Source organism: Paramacrobiotus metropolitanus, unplaced genomic scaffold (genome assembly GCF_019649055.1).
Source record: "Paramacrobiotus metropolitanus isolate TYO unplaced genomic scaffold, Prichtersi_v1.0 Parri_scaffold0000038, whole genome shotgun sequence".
NCBI lineage: Eukaryota > Metazoa > Tardigrada > Eutardigrada > Parachela > Macrobiotidae > Paramacrobiotus > Paramacrobiotus metropolitanus.
The window spans coordinates 831613-848016 of record NW_026570258.1 but is presented as its reverse complement, the minus strand read 5'-3'; the positions used below and the strand labels follow the sequence as shown (position 1 = coordinate 848016).

At 41.1% G+C, this 16404-nt stretch overlaps 3 protein-coding genes across 4 annotated transcripts; all 3 read right to left on the bottom strand.

The window, feature by feature from the left end:
- Positions 1-460: 460 nt before the first annotated feature.
- Positions 461-1837, bottom strand: LOC129590053 (uncharacterized). The gene is made up of 4 exons (XM_055485028.1): positions 1394-1837; positions 1096-1275; positions 737-938; positions 461-665 (listed from the first exon to the last, which is right to left on the bottom strand). The coding sequence occupies exons 1-4, from the start codon at positions 1451-1453 to the stop codon at positions 613-615; spliced, it is 495 nt and encodes a 164-aa protein (XP_055341003.1). The 5' UTR covers positions 1454-1837; the 3' UTR covers positions 461-612.
- Positions 1838-3515: 1678 nt separating this feature from the next.
- On the bottom strand, positions 3516-11757 carry LOC129590035 (uncharacterized). 2 transcript variants are annotated; one of them, XM_055485009.1, is made up of 4 exons: positions 11614-11757; positions 11348-11524; positions 7632-7833; positions 3516-3877 (listed from the first exon to the last, which is right to left on the bottom strand). In XM_055485009.1, exons 1-4 carry the CDS (start codon positions 11671-11673, stop codon positions 3783-3785), a joined length of 534 nt encoding a protein of 177 aa, XP_055340984.1. In that variant the 5' UTR covers positions 11674-11757; the 3' UTR covers positions 3516-3782. The 2 variants fall into 2 exon arrangements, with proteins under 2 accessions (XP_055340984.1, XP_055340985.1); XM_055485010.1 differs by lacking the exon at positions 3516-3877 and adding an exon at positions 5756-6039.
- Positions 11758-12629: 872 nt separating this feature from the next.
- On the bottom strand, positions 12630-13554 carry LOC129590051 (uncharacterized). The gene is made up of 2 exons (XM_055485026.1): positions 13434-13554; positions 12630-13242 (listed from the first exon to the last, which is right to left on the bottom strand). The coding sequence occupies exons 1-2, from the start codon at positions 13494-13496 to the stop codon at positions 12964-12966; spliced, it is 342 nt and encodes a 113-aa protein (XP_055341001.1). The 5' UTR covers positions 13497-13554; the 3' UTR covers positions 12630-12963.
- Between the last annotated feature and the right edge of the window lie 2850 nt (positions 13555-16404).

Genomic DNA, 16404 nt, shown 5'->3' with positions numbered 1-16404 from the left:
TATTGCTTTTTGGATTAAACTTACCTTGCATACTTACTTCAGTTGGTAGAATATATCCTGTATACTGGTTAATGATATATTCGTACGGTAACGCAAGTTTGGTATATACACGGTGCGTCACTGCGATACAAGCTTAAATTTGACATTTATTTTTAGCGATCCCTTATTGACCCTTGTAATTATTATATTTTTATAAAGCAGTGAAATTGCTTGTACTCACAAGGAACTGATATGCTCAGCCTGATGTACTGACTGTAAGCCGGTACTGATTTCTGAAACTTTAATTATGTAGCGTAAGAAGCTGACTGTTGACCCATACCATGTCAATAACTGTACTGTATTTCGATGGTGACCACGACTGGGTTCTTTATTGAAAAGCTACTGTATTATGTACGAGGAGATCTGACTCCGAATTTAGGTAGCATAATCGTTTACTTTACCGAGAACACGGAGGCTCATCAGTGACCCAAGAATAATCACATAATCAGAGGCGTGTCTGCACGAGTAATACCTACCGGTAAAAAATAATACAGTACGCAAGAGCCTTTTTTTGATAAGCCGCAAACCTAATCGGGGCTACTTCAGCCGATACCATTATAATTAAAAGAAAAGTTAATCATCCAGCATGTTGTTCACGATCATGCCACGCTTGCCTTGAATTCTTCCTGCAAACAAATGACAGCGGGGAAATGCCTTAACTGTACTCGTTAAAAACGATAAAGAAGTGTTGTATTACGCGTCATTCTGCAAGTGAAGACCAGTGTCAGCGGGCGATTGCCGCACCCTTCAACGGGATCTTTTGCGTCCAGTTTGCATTCTTGCTGACGAACAGCAACACAGAATTTTGTTTTCAAGTTTTTCACAATGGATGATTCTCGGCATGCACCGCTTCCGCTGCCGTGATACTTGGCTTCCTGTAGGATGATGCCGTAGATCATCTGCAATGCCAACACTAATTAGTAATCGTGTAAATGCAATTGACGTTGCTTAACCACGTTCATATTAATTAACCGAGGCACGCTTATAATCGCAGAATATAATTATTAAGAGAAAATGCCGGTGCCATGTGTCGTATACTGTAATTTAAGTACGTACATCGTCATCTGCCGTACGGCTTCGGCGGAAATCCGATGCGGCCGGGGGTACGGGGTTGGGGTCAATACATCGCATCGTATAGGACTCTCCGTTCTTTATGGTGACACGCTGCACATCGCTTCCACTGGACGCGGGCCCTGTTTTCGGATGGTCAGTACTGGAGTCCGGAATGTTGGCCGACTGAAATACAAATACAGAATGTTAGACAACAGGTCAGCGCTGGCAGTGTCTTGGTAGAGTTGATTAAAGAAGTATCCGTATTAGCGGTACGCAAGCTGTAGGACTAGTAAGTACTTGCATCATAACCGGCAAAGAGCGTACATAAAATCACATTTATTAGAACAGCAGGACTAGCCATTCTTGACAACTTCAAGCATCACTCTTGCAACTAGCGTAAGCAGTGGCTGCACAACACAAAACGCACAACGATATTCCTGATCAATACAAATTACAATTACCAGTACTTATGGCGTCGTGCTAGAACTTATATACCCCAAAATGGCAATTCCGTGGGAGAATTAAACAATGGACGACGGTAATTATGTGCACAAATTACTGGCCTTCTGCAGTTAAATATGATAGATGATTTTCTGTGTCGTATAAACCTGCTTTCTTTAGTACGGACGCTGTCATGAATCCCCGGCTGTTTTGCAAATTTTTTCACCAAACGGAATGACAATAATTAATGCTCCTCTTTCTGAACAATCTTACCTGCCGTTTGGCATGCTTGCTGTTTTGTCACTCTGCTGATCAACGAACAGAAACTACTTGTGCAAAATCATTGTTAAACTTCCCGTTTAGAACGGTTTTAGCAGAACAAAATTTCTTGGGGTTTACCGCCGGTCGAAAGTAGGCTTCTGCCGTGCCTACCTTCAGAATAATGTCGCTTAAATTTAATATATTTATGTGCATAATAAATGAGCATGTGCCTGTAACCGCTTTTAGTTTCCCGTGTGTTTTTTCAAAGTTGTGTAGCAAAAAGAAATGTCAAGCTGTCAAAAGAATTAAATTACTGCACAACACAACTGTCAAGCTGTGACAGGAAATGCACTAACACTCGCTGTGCGAGGTCATCATGACATCATTCCATTCACTCGTACCAAGAGATAGATACGATAATCCGAATTTTCGCGTCAGTTTTTCTGAATTACATACGTAAATTTTATATATATAAATATACGAGGTACATACATATATGTACATACATGTGTATTAGTGTGTATATGTATACTTCGACCAATGCCTTATATGGCCTCCCCTTAGCTTACTCTCCCTTATCTGGACTCCCGGGCAATATGGGCAAACGTCTATAGGCGTAGTCGGTACAAAAGTCGCGTATGCCATAGGAAACTTCCAGTTTCATCGAGTCCACCAGCCCTATGCAAATCCACGTATTCACTTTCGGATAGTACTGATTCCTGAATACGAAATTAGCCACAAAAAAGTCTCAAAGGAATAATTTGACAAGCAAAAACTATGAAAGCGGACCACAGCGGAACATATACGATTATACGTACGGCTCCGGTACGAGTACTATAATAAGTTTATTGAAGTATGCTATATTACTGTACTTCTTTGCTGATGTCCCGGAATTTCAAACTTCAGATGTTTGTAGAGTGTTTGGTGTTTAAAGGTCGTTTGTCGTTGAACTGTTCGCTCGTTCCATTAGCACGAAAGAATGCGGTGCTGTCCTAGTCGTTAGCCTTTTTCACCAACGTTTCAGTTTCTGCAACGGTCCTGAGCGCTTATGGAGCTTTAACCGCTTCGCTTGCTCGGCAGCGTCGGGCAGATATCCTTCATAGTAGAGTACTTGTGCATGCTCCACTCTTAACATTCATCACGGAAGTGACCACGAAATACTGCTACGGCCGCTAATACAGTAATTTATGGTAATGTTATGTCAGCGAGAAAAACAGAAAGAGAATTATAATCTAACTGATACATTAAAAACCAGTTACAGTAAGTACACAACAACTATAATTATAAGTAATAACTATAATATGACTATAACAGGTATAACAATGACCATAATAACTACAAGAATCAGCTGCGGCTTTGCCTCCGCGTTTCTTGTGATCCACGGCCAGAAGGAACGAATAGCCCGGTTACTCATTCACGCAGCGATTTTGAGCACTGGATAATGGTGGTAGCTCGATCACTCAGTGAGTCAATTAGCGATTTTGCAGCAAAATCTTTGCTTCAGCAATTGTTTTAGAGGACTTGTCCTGCCAAAATCGAACAGCCCGATGTCCGTATGGTTAAGAGTAAGACCTTCCAGTACCGTAATAACTATAATATTGTTCATTTATACCCACTCAACAAGAATAAAAGTGAAGAATCTTTGGTGTTTAAATCTTTGGTGTTTACATCGTTTGACTATTGCAGCCCTTATGTAGCACCAGCGAATAAAACCTGCAGAGATAAGTTAGAACGTTGTTTGGAGCGCTTTCTGGACTCTCTTAATCCCGGTAGCAGCAGTTACAGAGAACGGTTAAAGGAGTTAAATTGGGACTGCTTTGAATTGCGCAGGTTGAAACGGAGCCTTGTGTTTACGTACAAACTTGTTTTCAACCGCATCCCGCTGGGAAAACGGTTTTTCTTACCATATGAGCAAGCTGCTGCCGCTGTTTCTTGTGTTTCAGGTAATACTCGTTCAGCCAGGCGGCTATGTACACATCCCTTCCCCATTATGGCGGCACCAACAACATTGTGCGGGAACACTCTGCCTTCCTCCCCGGACTCTCTCTCAAGTCGCTTAGCGCTATTATGGAATGAAATTCCCCTGGACAAAGAAAGTTACGCCTCGGTCAATATGTTTAGGAGTGCACTGGATACCGTCAACTGGAGCAACCTGGACTTTGTTAAACGTTTTTGTAATACTAAGCTACTGAAGAACTGATTCGACATTGTGGTTTCCAGCATTTTCTGTGTAAAATTATTAGTTGATTGTCTTTATTTTTTACATTTGGTTTGTTTTTGTCTGATACTTCTATAATTTTTGGGCTACCTTTTGAAGAGTTAAATTGTGTCTATAATTGTGTCAAGTGCCCAGAGGGGACATCTGTCCCGCTGCATGAGACAATAAATCAAATCACTCAAATCACAAGAATTCACCAAGAAATCATTTACAAGCAGTACAGTTTAGACAGCATTTCTGTATTAAGGAATATGATTTTCTGCCTTATAAGGCTGACCAGAGTACAAGTACATCCATGTACATGCGTCACAAGGAGGAGCAGTGGGGGGGCTAGGTATGTACCTAATACTCATAACGGTCCTCATCCTCATAATCCTACTCCTAATTCAGATTTCATATCCATATCGGCTCTCATAATCATAATCATACTTTTGTCCTACCGGTCATCATACTTTTATTCATAATCATAACTCATACCTTTGCCACTACTCATACCAGTGCAAATGCATTATATTACTTGATAAATACCGTAATTATTAATAAAGCAACAGTAACTCTACGGCTTCCTCTCCTGCTTGATGTTGCTAACCGCGACCTTTCGCTAACATGAAGGCTGGAATCTGTGTGGTGAGCCCAGTTACATGGTTTTCATATATTTGTATGATGTATCGTTTCAACTTACACCAGTTTAAAAAATGGACGAAAGTGGACAATGGTAAGTTTTGTACTCAGTCCGTATTCTCAGTTTTTTATCAATTAGCTTTCATTATCCAGTTTAAGTTTACTGAATTCATTTTGTAGTGTAGTAATTTTCCGATAAAGTGATTTAATTTTCTGCTTCAGTTTCGGATGAAATAATTTTTACAAGTGGACGATAGTGGACGATTGAGTAGACTATCGTGGTTTTGATCGAATATTATACTAGTAATATTAATTTTGACACGCTAGTGAGCAGTATGAGTAATGGCAGAGGTATGAGTTATAATTATGAACAAAAGTATGATGACCGGTAGGACGAAAGTATGATTATGATTATGAGAGCCAATATGAGTATGATTTTTGAATTAGGAGTAGGATTATGAGTATGAGGACCGTTATGAGTATTAGGTACATACCTAGCCGCAGTGGGGACCGTCTCCATTTCGGTTAACTTCCTCTTCGTCACTCGAAATACAAAGCGTGATGGTGGTCAGCTTGGACAGCCCCAGATGCAGACCGGTTTAGGCACCCTATATTCCCTGATCGTTACAGCGGAGAGCGGGTTGCCATCTTCGCATTTCAGCAAAACCTGCTTAATTTGTCGAAACGTTCAAAAATTTAGTTCTTTTCTGGCACTAAAGGAGGGAATTTCAAATGGGAACAAATCTGGTGAGGGAGATCACCGGCTCTTCTCTGCATGATATTCTACGGAGGTGGTTGTTGTTTGCACAATGGTCAAGGCTTTCAGTAATAACACCATAAAGTTCAATAATAATAAATAACCATCTGTTTTTAAATGTTCTGACGCTTTTAATAAATTGGATTATTTTGAATAAAATTTTTAAAGCATTGCAAGTAGAAGTACTGCTGTTGACACCGAAATGCCATCCTCAGCCTGGTGTACTGATTGTAAGCCGGAACAGTACATATTTCGAAAACTTGTATTATGTAGCGTACTAACGGCCCGTGGGGCCAAAGTGTGCCAGTTATTTTGATGGTGGCCACGATTTTGATTCCTTGTTATTAAACGAGGATATCTGGCTCGGCATTAAGTTAGCAGAATCCTTCACTTTAACGAGCACACGCAGGGCCACAAATCCGCATAATTAAAGGTTAATCGCATAATTAGAGGGTATATGCATCAGTAATGACTACCGCCTATCAATAACAGCAATTTATTAGCAGACGATATATATAAGCAAGAGCCTCTTTTTCTTGGAAAATCATAAACAGAATCAGCAGAACTCCAGCCAATGCCAGTACCAAGAGAATAGATCAATCATCCAACACGTTGTCCGTGATCATCCAACGTTTACCTTTGTTTCTTCCTGCAGATCAGATGCCAGATGGAGACTTCCTTAACTATTGTCCTCGCAGGGCCTAAAAACTTGTGCTCACATAGCACAAAATGTGCTCACATAAAGGTGCATGTGCTCACCTAGATTGGAACTTGTGCTTAAAAGTTGTCAATACTCACCCCTTCTGTGTAATTAATCGGCTTCAGGTTGTTTTTTTTTTATTTTTTAAAAGAGCAAAAATTTGCGCAAACGAACAGGAAAACGCTTTAAACCAATGCGTGTCACGTTATCTTTCAGTGGGAGTTGTGCCAATGGGCACGTTTTATAGTAACTACACTTCTGACGCTGCATAGCCTACACGATGCACAGTAGTGCTCCTGTTGTTTAAATCACACGCGCTGTTTAGCACTTGTACAGTAATAACAGTGGATCATCTAAGAAAACCAAGAAACCGGTATCATTGTGATTGTGACAAATAATGTGTGCTTCTATTTTCACGGGGATGATCTCGTAGTCGTTCAAGAGAATTAGCTTTCCGGCTAGACATGCGGCATTCCAGTGGTTGTTTCAGCAATATCTAATTGTCCATTTACAGATACAGTTAAAGAGGGAATGCCATTTGCGTAACGGAAACAACAGAGATCTTTGTTATAACTATATTTATTAATAGTTTCCGAAATCACTAACCTACTTTTTTTCTCGTTCCGCTTTTAGATTTAGCCTACGAAACAGCATTATTACTACGTACCACAAAAGCAATGTGCATTTTAAATATGCAGCGCCGTAAGTGTGGATACGTTAAAACGTGTCCAGTGTCAACTGCCAGACCTCCCTGTAAATGTTAACCGATAACGTGGTGCGTATCGGCGCATATACAGTATCTCTCTACTGGTCGATAGTTTTACAGCTTTTAGTACTAGCACTTGCAATGTTGGTGGACCACAACGATCAGGCTCGATGTTATTCTAGTTTGCTTCTTTTTTTTTCTTCTAGTTTCCTTCTTCTTTTTGAAAGACCAGTAAACCCGGTCCAATACGAATACGGATACCGTTCCCGAATGTTCGCGTAAGGTCATCAATGCAGCCAGCCCATGGCCATGTTCAAACACCAAAATTTAATACAGGGCAAAAGAATCTGTTTGCTACATAAAATGCTTCGCTAGTTTTATTTATTCAACAAATTTGACAAACCCGAAACATTTCTGAATAATTAGCCTAATTTTATTGAATTTCTGGTATTTCCTGGACAAAAAGCATCGTTGGCTTCGCGCTTCGCGCGAGGCATCAGTTCGAAATCAAAGGAACTGCAAAAAATATCCACTGTCATACTAACAACCATCTTGCAGAAAAAGACTAGCAACTTGAGCCATCTCACAACTCATGTTTTTTTAGGTTTACTGGATGCGTATATGCGCCCCTTAAGTTTTCTGCAAATTTGCTACCGTCAGTTGCACCTGTATACATACTCGGTACTCCCGAGTCCTGATAATTATCAGCCAGTATGAAAATACAGAGCAAATAATCAGTACCCCCTCTATGCGAAATTAAGTGTGCTCACATAGATTTTGAAGATTTTAGGCTCGGATATTGTCAGTCCTCGTTGAGAACGATTATTTCACTTACGTATCAATCCGCAAGTATAGACCACTGTCAGCGACCGGTTACCGCATCCTTCAACGGGATCCTCTGCGTGCACTTCGCATTCTTGGTGACGAACATCAACACAGAATCTCGTCTGCAAGTTTTTCACGATGGATGATTCTCGGCATTGACCGCTTCCGCTGCCGTGATACTTGGCTTCCTGTAGGATGATGCCGTAGATCATCTGCAATGCCGACAGTAATACTGTAAGTAGGTGTAATCAGTAGTTTAGCAATTTGAATGTAGCCACGCAGTACATAAATATCTATATAGTAAATACCCTGTCCGTTCAATAGCTCAGAATACCGGTACGTACAGGGGTGCTACGCCAAGTTCGGGCACTTGCATAAATTAAATTCGAAAACATTTGTGCGCGCCGTTTTATTTTTTGTTTTGCACTTTTCCAGTAGAACTTTTTACTGGGAAATCAAAAACGATAAAATTCGAAATTTTAAATGTGACCTCGAGCAGCCAACCGGCTAATATGGGGATGAGGTAGCAGACACTTTCAGAGCGGTTATACCTGCCCTTCTAAAATATTTCCCAAGAAAGTTTTTTTCATAGACTTTTTTATAAACTGTCGAGCGACCCAAAAGGTATGTAATTTGGGTAAACAAATAACATTGGCGGGATCGGTGCTGGAGATGACCTCGAAACAAGGTGCATCTCCCATAGACCTGTATGTTAAAAGGTGTCTATGGAAAAATGCGGTTGCCTAACGCGCTGACCTAGGTAACTTCGAGATATTGCTCTCCATGAATGGGGCGTAGACTAAAGTAGAGGATTTTTGCGTCCAACACGATAGTTATTACCTAGGCGGTAAGGTGGAACTGGCGGACGATTGGCCGAAAAAGCCACCAAAGCTGTGGCCAAAAAAAGTTTTGGTTGGTGCTGAAACGTGTTTAAACGGGGTGTCGTGGGCTTTTTGTGAAAAAGAAAACGCTAAGCTTATTGTTTCACGCTTAGCGAACGAGATTCTACCTGGGACGAATGCATCCGACATTTCGTGGTTGTCCTGCGAACCCACAAAGGGCACCGTCCTTCATTTTCACAACGGCAGTAGTAATACTGCAAGGGTCACGAATCCTTTGTTCAAATAGATCGATATTAGACGTATTCTTTAAGAACTTTGAATGGCAAACAGCCCAAAATTATCAATTTTGGACAATAGCATTAGCGGAATTATTAAACAAATTTCAAACGGGAGGAAGTGTACCACGATTCATGGGTCGAGCCGAATTTTTATGCGGGTCTGCTCTAGTTTAAATCCACCTGTAATTCAGACCACGCCCCCAGTGCGACGTCTCGTAGTAAAAAAGATGCGTAAGACATACGGTGATAACACAAAAATTGAGTAACTATAATTTTGTTGGTGGGTGACCTACAGTAATTTTTTAGAAAAACTGCCCGAACTTGGCGTAGCACCCTGGTATAACAGGGGAAAATGACGATACCGTGGACGCATCGTATAGTATATCTGTAGACCACTATGAATGCTTGTTGACGCTTCATTATTTAAGTACTATCGTTATACGAGTGATTGGGCTGTAAAATGCTGTTATCATAGTTACAGAAAGCATAATGTTAATGTATTATATTTTTAAGCTTTGTATGCTGCAGCTGATGGCAGCCCCGGTCTAAAGGCAGCTAGTGGCGGTTGTCTTGAGAGCTGGCAAGTCGTGCGACTTGTGCTCGGCATACCTCGGCTGGTAGGCTAAATGCCCACTGCCCATTAACAACGTACGTACATTTGAAGTATGTTAATAAAGACAAGGCGTATCCTTCGCTGTGTGTCCAATGGCCGTCGCCAAATGCGTACACAAGATGGCGGCATGGAGCTCGCTGTGATGTATTGCGCTTGTTTGGAATCTGCAGTCTGAATTTATTCATTTAGATTCAGGCTTTCAGTTTTTTTTTAAATCAACGTCCACGGGAGTTTTTTGGTTTCAAAAACTGAAACCTGACTCCATTTTCCTTTTTCTTTCCACCAAGGATGTTTTGCTCACTAGTTGCGTGCGATTTCGCATTTTTCGTAAACTATTACGGGATTAAGTTACAGTAGAAAATAAACATGCCTATTGAAAAGGAAGCGTGTCCTGAAAACGTCCTGTTTGTGGCTGCTTTGCTCAACTTCAGAACTGCTACTCTTCTTCGTTTGTCGCTGTGCTTCCACTTCTGCCCCACGATCCTGACCAGGCGATTTCGCCAGCGTTCAATTCTGTGGCAGGTGCACGTGGGAACAGTGAAACAGAACGAGTGAAGGTATGTTCACCCGCTGTGCGTACGGAGTTAAAGCTTTTGAATTTTTATCCAAAATGTCCAATAAATAAACTGTACGATGTACACCGTTAACTCTGTGATGTAGTAAATTTAACCGTAAAGTTTTTTTAGTATTTTGATGTATCAAACTTTTTTTAATCAAATTATTAAAAATGACAATATGGAGTTTTATAGAATTTATACTGTAATACATATTTATTACGTTTATTTTTATTACGTTTATTTTGTCAAATTCTGTTTAAGTTTTTCAACAAAATTTTAGGATTTAAAAGCGGCGTAACTTTTAATTATTTTAAAAGTGCTTTTTTGCAGAAGCGAGTTCGCAAGACATTTAAAATTAAATAAACGGGAAAATGTGAAATCCAGAGCTTCCGAGGCGGAATTCCAGCGGATATTTGGCAAAGGTTGTGTTGGCGTTATGAAAGGTATTTAGCTATCCACTGATTTCATGCCGTATTCAAAATCTGCCTACTGAGGATCTTTGATTGGTTGAGTTACATTTTTTATGTTTTTAGATCTCCGCACCGCTGACTTTGCGCCGTGACACAGCCACCAGAGCGATGACCTCCTGGATGAATCGCGAAATCGCGCGCTGCCGAATACAGCCGACTACCGGGAACGGCGGCCAAATTAAGAGTTTAAAAAAACCCGGTAGTTCTGTTGTCCAAAATGACAACTTTTATTTATTATTTTCTGTTAATTAGTTGCATCTTGAATTCACTTTTTCTCAATTTTACAGATATCTATATCACCTAGGTGATTTTAATTTTCAAGTTAGTAATTTGATTCATGGTTTTTTCTAGTTATTTTGTACTTAGTAGTTTATTGTTAAGACTTCGTAATAATTGTTTTTGCAATTACGAAATTAGTGTTTTAGCGGAAATAATTAAAAAAATGGCATTTTAAACTGCGTGCCTAACTGATAACTCTAAATCCGCAACATGCGATCCGGTTAAAAGTACGGTTTGCTCCACATACGACCCGCAACGGATTCCCATAGCATACTTCTTTCATCGATATCGACTCCTGAGTACTCGACTGACCAGTTTCGGTGAATCGTCAAACGAGCCGCTGGGTGCTCGAAATTTGTATCCCTCTGTACTCGTAACACGATCGCCTAATCATTTAGCGCCACTCTCCAACCAAAATTTTTTCAATATACAGTCGCTCCTCTTCGGATCGACTACCGATCTAAAGTGCAGTACCGGTAGATCCTTTAGGGATCGTTTAGAATTAAGCCTTAGGATCGGGAGCAGGAGCAATTACTGTACTTACAAATATTAATCGAGGCATCTTCTTCGCTAAAAAAAACTTTTACGTTACAGATTTTCCACTAAATTAGCCGTGTAGGCCCATAACCATTAGTACCGTTTGAAACCTGATATGTGTATTGTTATCTACTGTACAATGTAACGTACATGGTCGTCCGCCGCGCGGCGTCGACGGGAATCCGGTGCGGTTGGTGTGGAGTTGAAATCAGTACATCGCATCGTGTAGGACTCTCCGTTCTTTATAGTGACACGCTGCACATCGCTTCCGCTGGATGCCGGGCTTGTTTTCGGAGAATTCGTGCTGGAGCTCTGAATGCCAGCCGACTAAAATACGATTTCCGAATGTTAGGCGAGAAGTTTCTTCATATTTGCTAATTGAGAAGTTACAGAGCACAACAGGAGCCCCGACGTACATCGTAACCGGCAGAAAGCATGCAAACAATCCCAGCTATTGTAACTGCAAGACGAGCCATTCTTGACACATAAGAGCTTCAGGATTTGCAACAAAACTGCGACTGCACACACAATGATGTTCTCGATCTATAAAAAAATTACAATAAAGCATTGTACTTGTTGTGTGGAGCTACAGCGGATATACTGTACTATACCTCGTGATATCCATTCCATGGGAGAAATAACCGGCTATGTGCTACTTAATTATGTGCACAAATTAATCGACTTGTGAACCTGACTTTTGTTTGTAATTAATATAACATGACAGATGATTTTCTTTGTCGTATAAACCTGCTTTCCTTAGTGCGAAGTTGCGAACGCTGTCATGAATCCATGACAGTGTTTTTAATTTTTTTACCAAAGTGGAATGATAATAATTACTGCTCCTCTGGAAGGATAATAATTACTGCTCCTTCGATTGCAGTTTGGCATATTTGTAATATATCTGATTTTTATTTCGGCACTTTGCTGTTTACTACAGAGAAACTACTTGTGTGAAATCATTGGTTTTACTTCCTGGTTTGAATGTTTTGGTGTATCCTTGGTGTATTAACCGGTTATCGTAGATAGGTTCTGCCGTGCCTGTCGGCAGAATATTATCGCCTAAAATTTTTATTTTAATTTTATGTGCATTATAAATTAGCATGTGTACCCATTACAGTTTCCCGTGCGTTGTTTTAACATGATGTAGCAAAAAGACAAGTACCTCGTGTAAAAGCTGAACTATCAAAGGAAAGCACTAACAATTACTTATGCGGTAAGAATAATCATCATAACACTTGTCCATTTACTGAGAGTTTTATAAATTATATTTAATGTTTTATCTGCTCTTTACGGTCAGTTCGTAAGTAACGCTACCACTTTGTTTATAATTATATTTTCAATTGCCAGTTCGCTTCCTGTAAGCTAAACTTTTGAAAATGTGGAATAACTATAACGTCATATTTGACTGTGCTTAATTACTCGTACCTAGCTGCCAAAGCAACTCTTTCAGACCAAAATTAAGTTGACAATCTACGACTTGTGTACTCGTATGAAGAACTGAAAAATAATCACCCAAAAGAACTATTAAAGGGCACTTCATGATCAGTGCGAGTCGTAAAATCGCTATAACTACAGAGCTTAAGTATGTATATGCCTTCTGAATCGGGAAAAGGGTAATACAGGTTAGTGATTCACATTAACTCATATAAAATCTTGAACATGGAAGGCTGTCAACGCGAAACGCTCAACGTTATACTCTTAACTGCTATCGGAAAAATATTTTCGATGACGGACAAGGTGCCCATTAATGGACGCTGTTCCAGGCGCTAGGGCGAATGCTTGCCAGTGTGATTAGAATGCACTGGCGGCGGGTCAGGGCGGCCACCTTTCGGCTTGGTCGGTCTGTGGTGGTTTTCGTACGGAATATGTTCGGCGGAGGTGTTTGCCTTGGCAGGCCGGTAGCCGGTTATCGCTTCGCTGAACAGGTTCTTAATGGTTGCGTTGGTGGTGGTGTTCCGTTCGCCCTTCATTCTGGCTCCACTAGCGGTGACGTTTAACGGTAACGGCTCGTCGTCGAAATTTAGGATGTCCGTTGTTGGATTTGCCTGCAACATCGGATGAAAATTAGGACGGCAAGCTATCGATCCAATATAAAAATGTACGCGCACAACTATTAAATATGCAAACTTTAACGTTGCGTTATATATGATCGTGTTATCAGACACGAGTTCCATAAATACTGTACATGGGCGATAAATGTACAGTACTGATGCGAACTTAGGTTTGTAGCGCTTACCGTGCGGCACAGGACGAGCCGTGTCGTAAGCACGACAAATAAGCAGCAGTATATTTGCTTCATAGCGGTAAAACAAGAATTTCGCAACAAAAGGTCAGAAAGCTGCAAAGTGTGAGCAACTGATTCGTGATGCTGCACTTGTTGAACTTGCGCTCATTTATATATAGACCAAAGATTACGATTTGTAGTTGTTTGCATATGCTGCATTGTGAACATTTCTGGTACACTGCAACTGTTTCAGAACACTTAATTTACGTTTTTTATAAAAGTTGTTTGCGGAATTGTGCTGTTGAATGCAGCATCCGTTATGCCGGCATTAATTTTCCCAAGAAAATCTGAGGATCGCTTTCAGCGAGCAAGAAAGCGGACGCCGGCTGTAATGGAGTGAGTGCCGAGCAGAACTCGTCTTTTTGTCAATATTGAACATTTCTGGAAAGCTTGCCGGCGAGGACCACAAATAGGTTTCGGTGCGGTACACACTGTTTACTTTTTACACAAGTATAGAGTTTCATCTTCTGCGAAGTGTGCTTTCAAGTCCGTTATATTGCTTACTGTACAATTACCGGTATACATCCAGTATCGACAATGAGCACAAGTTGTGTTTATACTATACAGTCTATACTATACGTACGTTTTCATATTATACTGTATTCTTGGTCTTTTTTTGTGTAATGATTTGAAATACGGCATCCAAAATGCTGTTAATATTGTAGTAACCGGACAAATTTTGCCGGTTATTTTATTATTCCGTTACTGTATTACAGCGATCAACAGAAAATAACTGTACAATTTTTAAAGCATACAACAATGAATAAACTTTCCTCGCACCGTTTGCTTGTTGAACAATGTCTAAACTTTAAAAAGTAACATAAATTATATGAGTACAAGTGATGGCACTGAATCTAAGATGAGTACAGAAACAAAAAACTACATATATCACCGCCGGCATGTTAGTGTCCCGAATTACGAGTGCACCTCTAGAAAACGATTATAGTGAATTATTTTAAGGGTGATACTCTGGGCAGCCCTTTCACGCAATAGCCCGTTCACCATGAGTATAGGCACCCTCTTTTGCACCCGCTTATTCTATAGGCAGCGTTAGGCACCCCGTTTCGATTATTTCTCAACCCGTTTTTTCGCGGACTACAAGCACCCCGTTGCGACGTAATTTTTTTTGAAGGAAAATGTTTTGTACATTAGATATTGTTGCCTTACGAATAAAGTTGCGATACATTAACAATGTATTCGCAGGCTGGCCTGCAAAATATTATGGTATGGAAGTGCAGCGTCTACGTACGTGCTGTTGAACACCTTGTCGCCCGCAGTGCCCCGCACCATCTGGGCTTTTGTACATAGCTGTCAACTTGAGAATAAAATGTTAATGTTCAACATGCGCGGTATTTTTTATTGGTCATGTAGGCTAGCGCCACTGATCGGTCGTGTCCATTTCCATCCGAAAACGCTGGCTACTAGCTTCGTTCTTATGAAGTGCAAAAATATTTCAAAACCAGTGAGTGTTGCAATGTCTTAAAAAATTTCCTAAGGAGAAGAAAATATAACCGGATACACGTACAGCAGCGGTCTAATTTTTTATCTCTAAAAAATGGGAGCCCATAGCGTTTTCACAGTACGGGGCGCGGCATTAAATAATTGAAAAGGCGTGCCTCTAGCCAGGCCTGTCTTTATGGGGGGGGGGGCCACTGGCCTCCCTCCCAGAGAAATAAAACGGGAAAATGGTGTGCCGGGAGATGGCCCACACGAACTGGTGTGGAACGGTAACACGGGTGGAACAGGTTATCAAGGATGAAAAGGAATTACCAAGTGAGACCAACCAGCACCGAACAATACCAGCCGCGTCCTGTACCGAATACAGCAACGTTCAGGTTTCCCCCGGTGGTAACGACGACGTCGTATGTCGCTCAACTGCGTCCGTATACCGGCCCGGGAAGTGGGCAGCAGCCACCGCCGGTCACTACTGTCGGATACAGTTACTCTACAATGAAATCGAAGCTATCCACTAGCAAATCTACGAATAAACTAGCAATAAAATCCAAACTGACAGGTTTTTGCTGATACACACATATGGCATTATGAACAATTTGGAATACATTACACCTCCTCGCTAATTAATCTGACAAAGAACCTAAGTTAATTTAGCAGTAACACCAAATATGTAACAGTTAACCGCATTATTAACCGCTTATTTTTTTTTTTCATTAACCGCAGTTAACCGCTTATTTTGCAGCAGGCTTACAGCAAGCTGAGAGTTTAATTAATAAAGTTAACAATAATACTTGTATGTAGCACTTACGCACTCGGCCCTCCATTAAAAGCTATTAGGAGCTCACGGTTCTTCTTAACAACTGCAAAAACAATAACAACAACGACAATATTAATTACAACAATAACCAATACTTCTACTAGTACTCTACGGAACCCGAGCCCAGCGGTTCCCGGTAAGTTGGACTTGGAAGGTATCCACCGTACGTATACGCCGCCGCAATCCCCGCCACCAATGGCTGCACTGCTAAATCAGAATTTTCAATCCGGCAACAACATGGATAGTTTCTTTCAAGGCAAACATTACAACATCCTAAGCGGCAGCAACCAGTCTTCTCCCCAGAACCACAACAAGCCCGACTACGGTTACGATCAAGTGCAGGCTGTGCAGCAAGGCAATGTTGGCTATCAGTAAACCGGTCAGTCGTTTAACTAGCAGTTCCAAACGGGCAATTACAGACGACAACAACAGGTCTGTCCGTGAAAGATAAGAAAAGGCCGGATGTGATCACACTTATACCATGGGCACGCGGAAAGCCGCTGGTCGTGGATGTTACCTGCGTGGACACGCTGGCGGCCTCGTATATCGACCGCACCTCCGTGAACGCAGGCGCAGCAGCCGAACTCGCGGAAAGGAAGAAACTTTCGAAACACGCCTGGCTGCAACCAAGATACGATTTTGTTGCCGCTG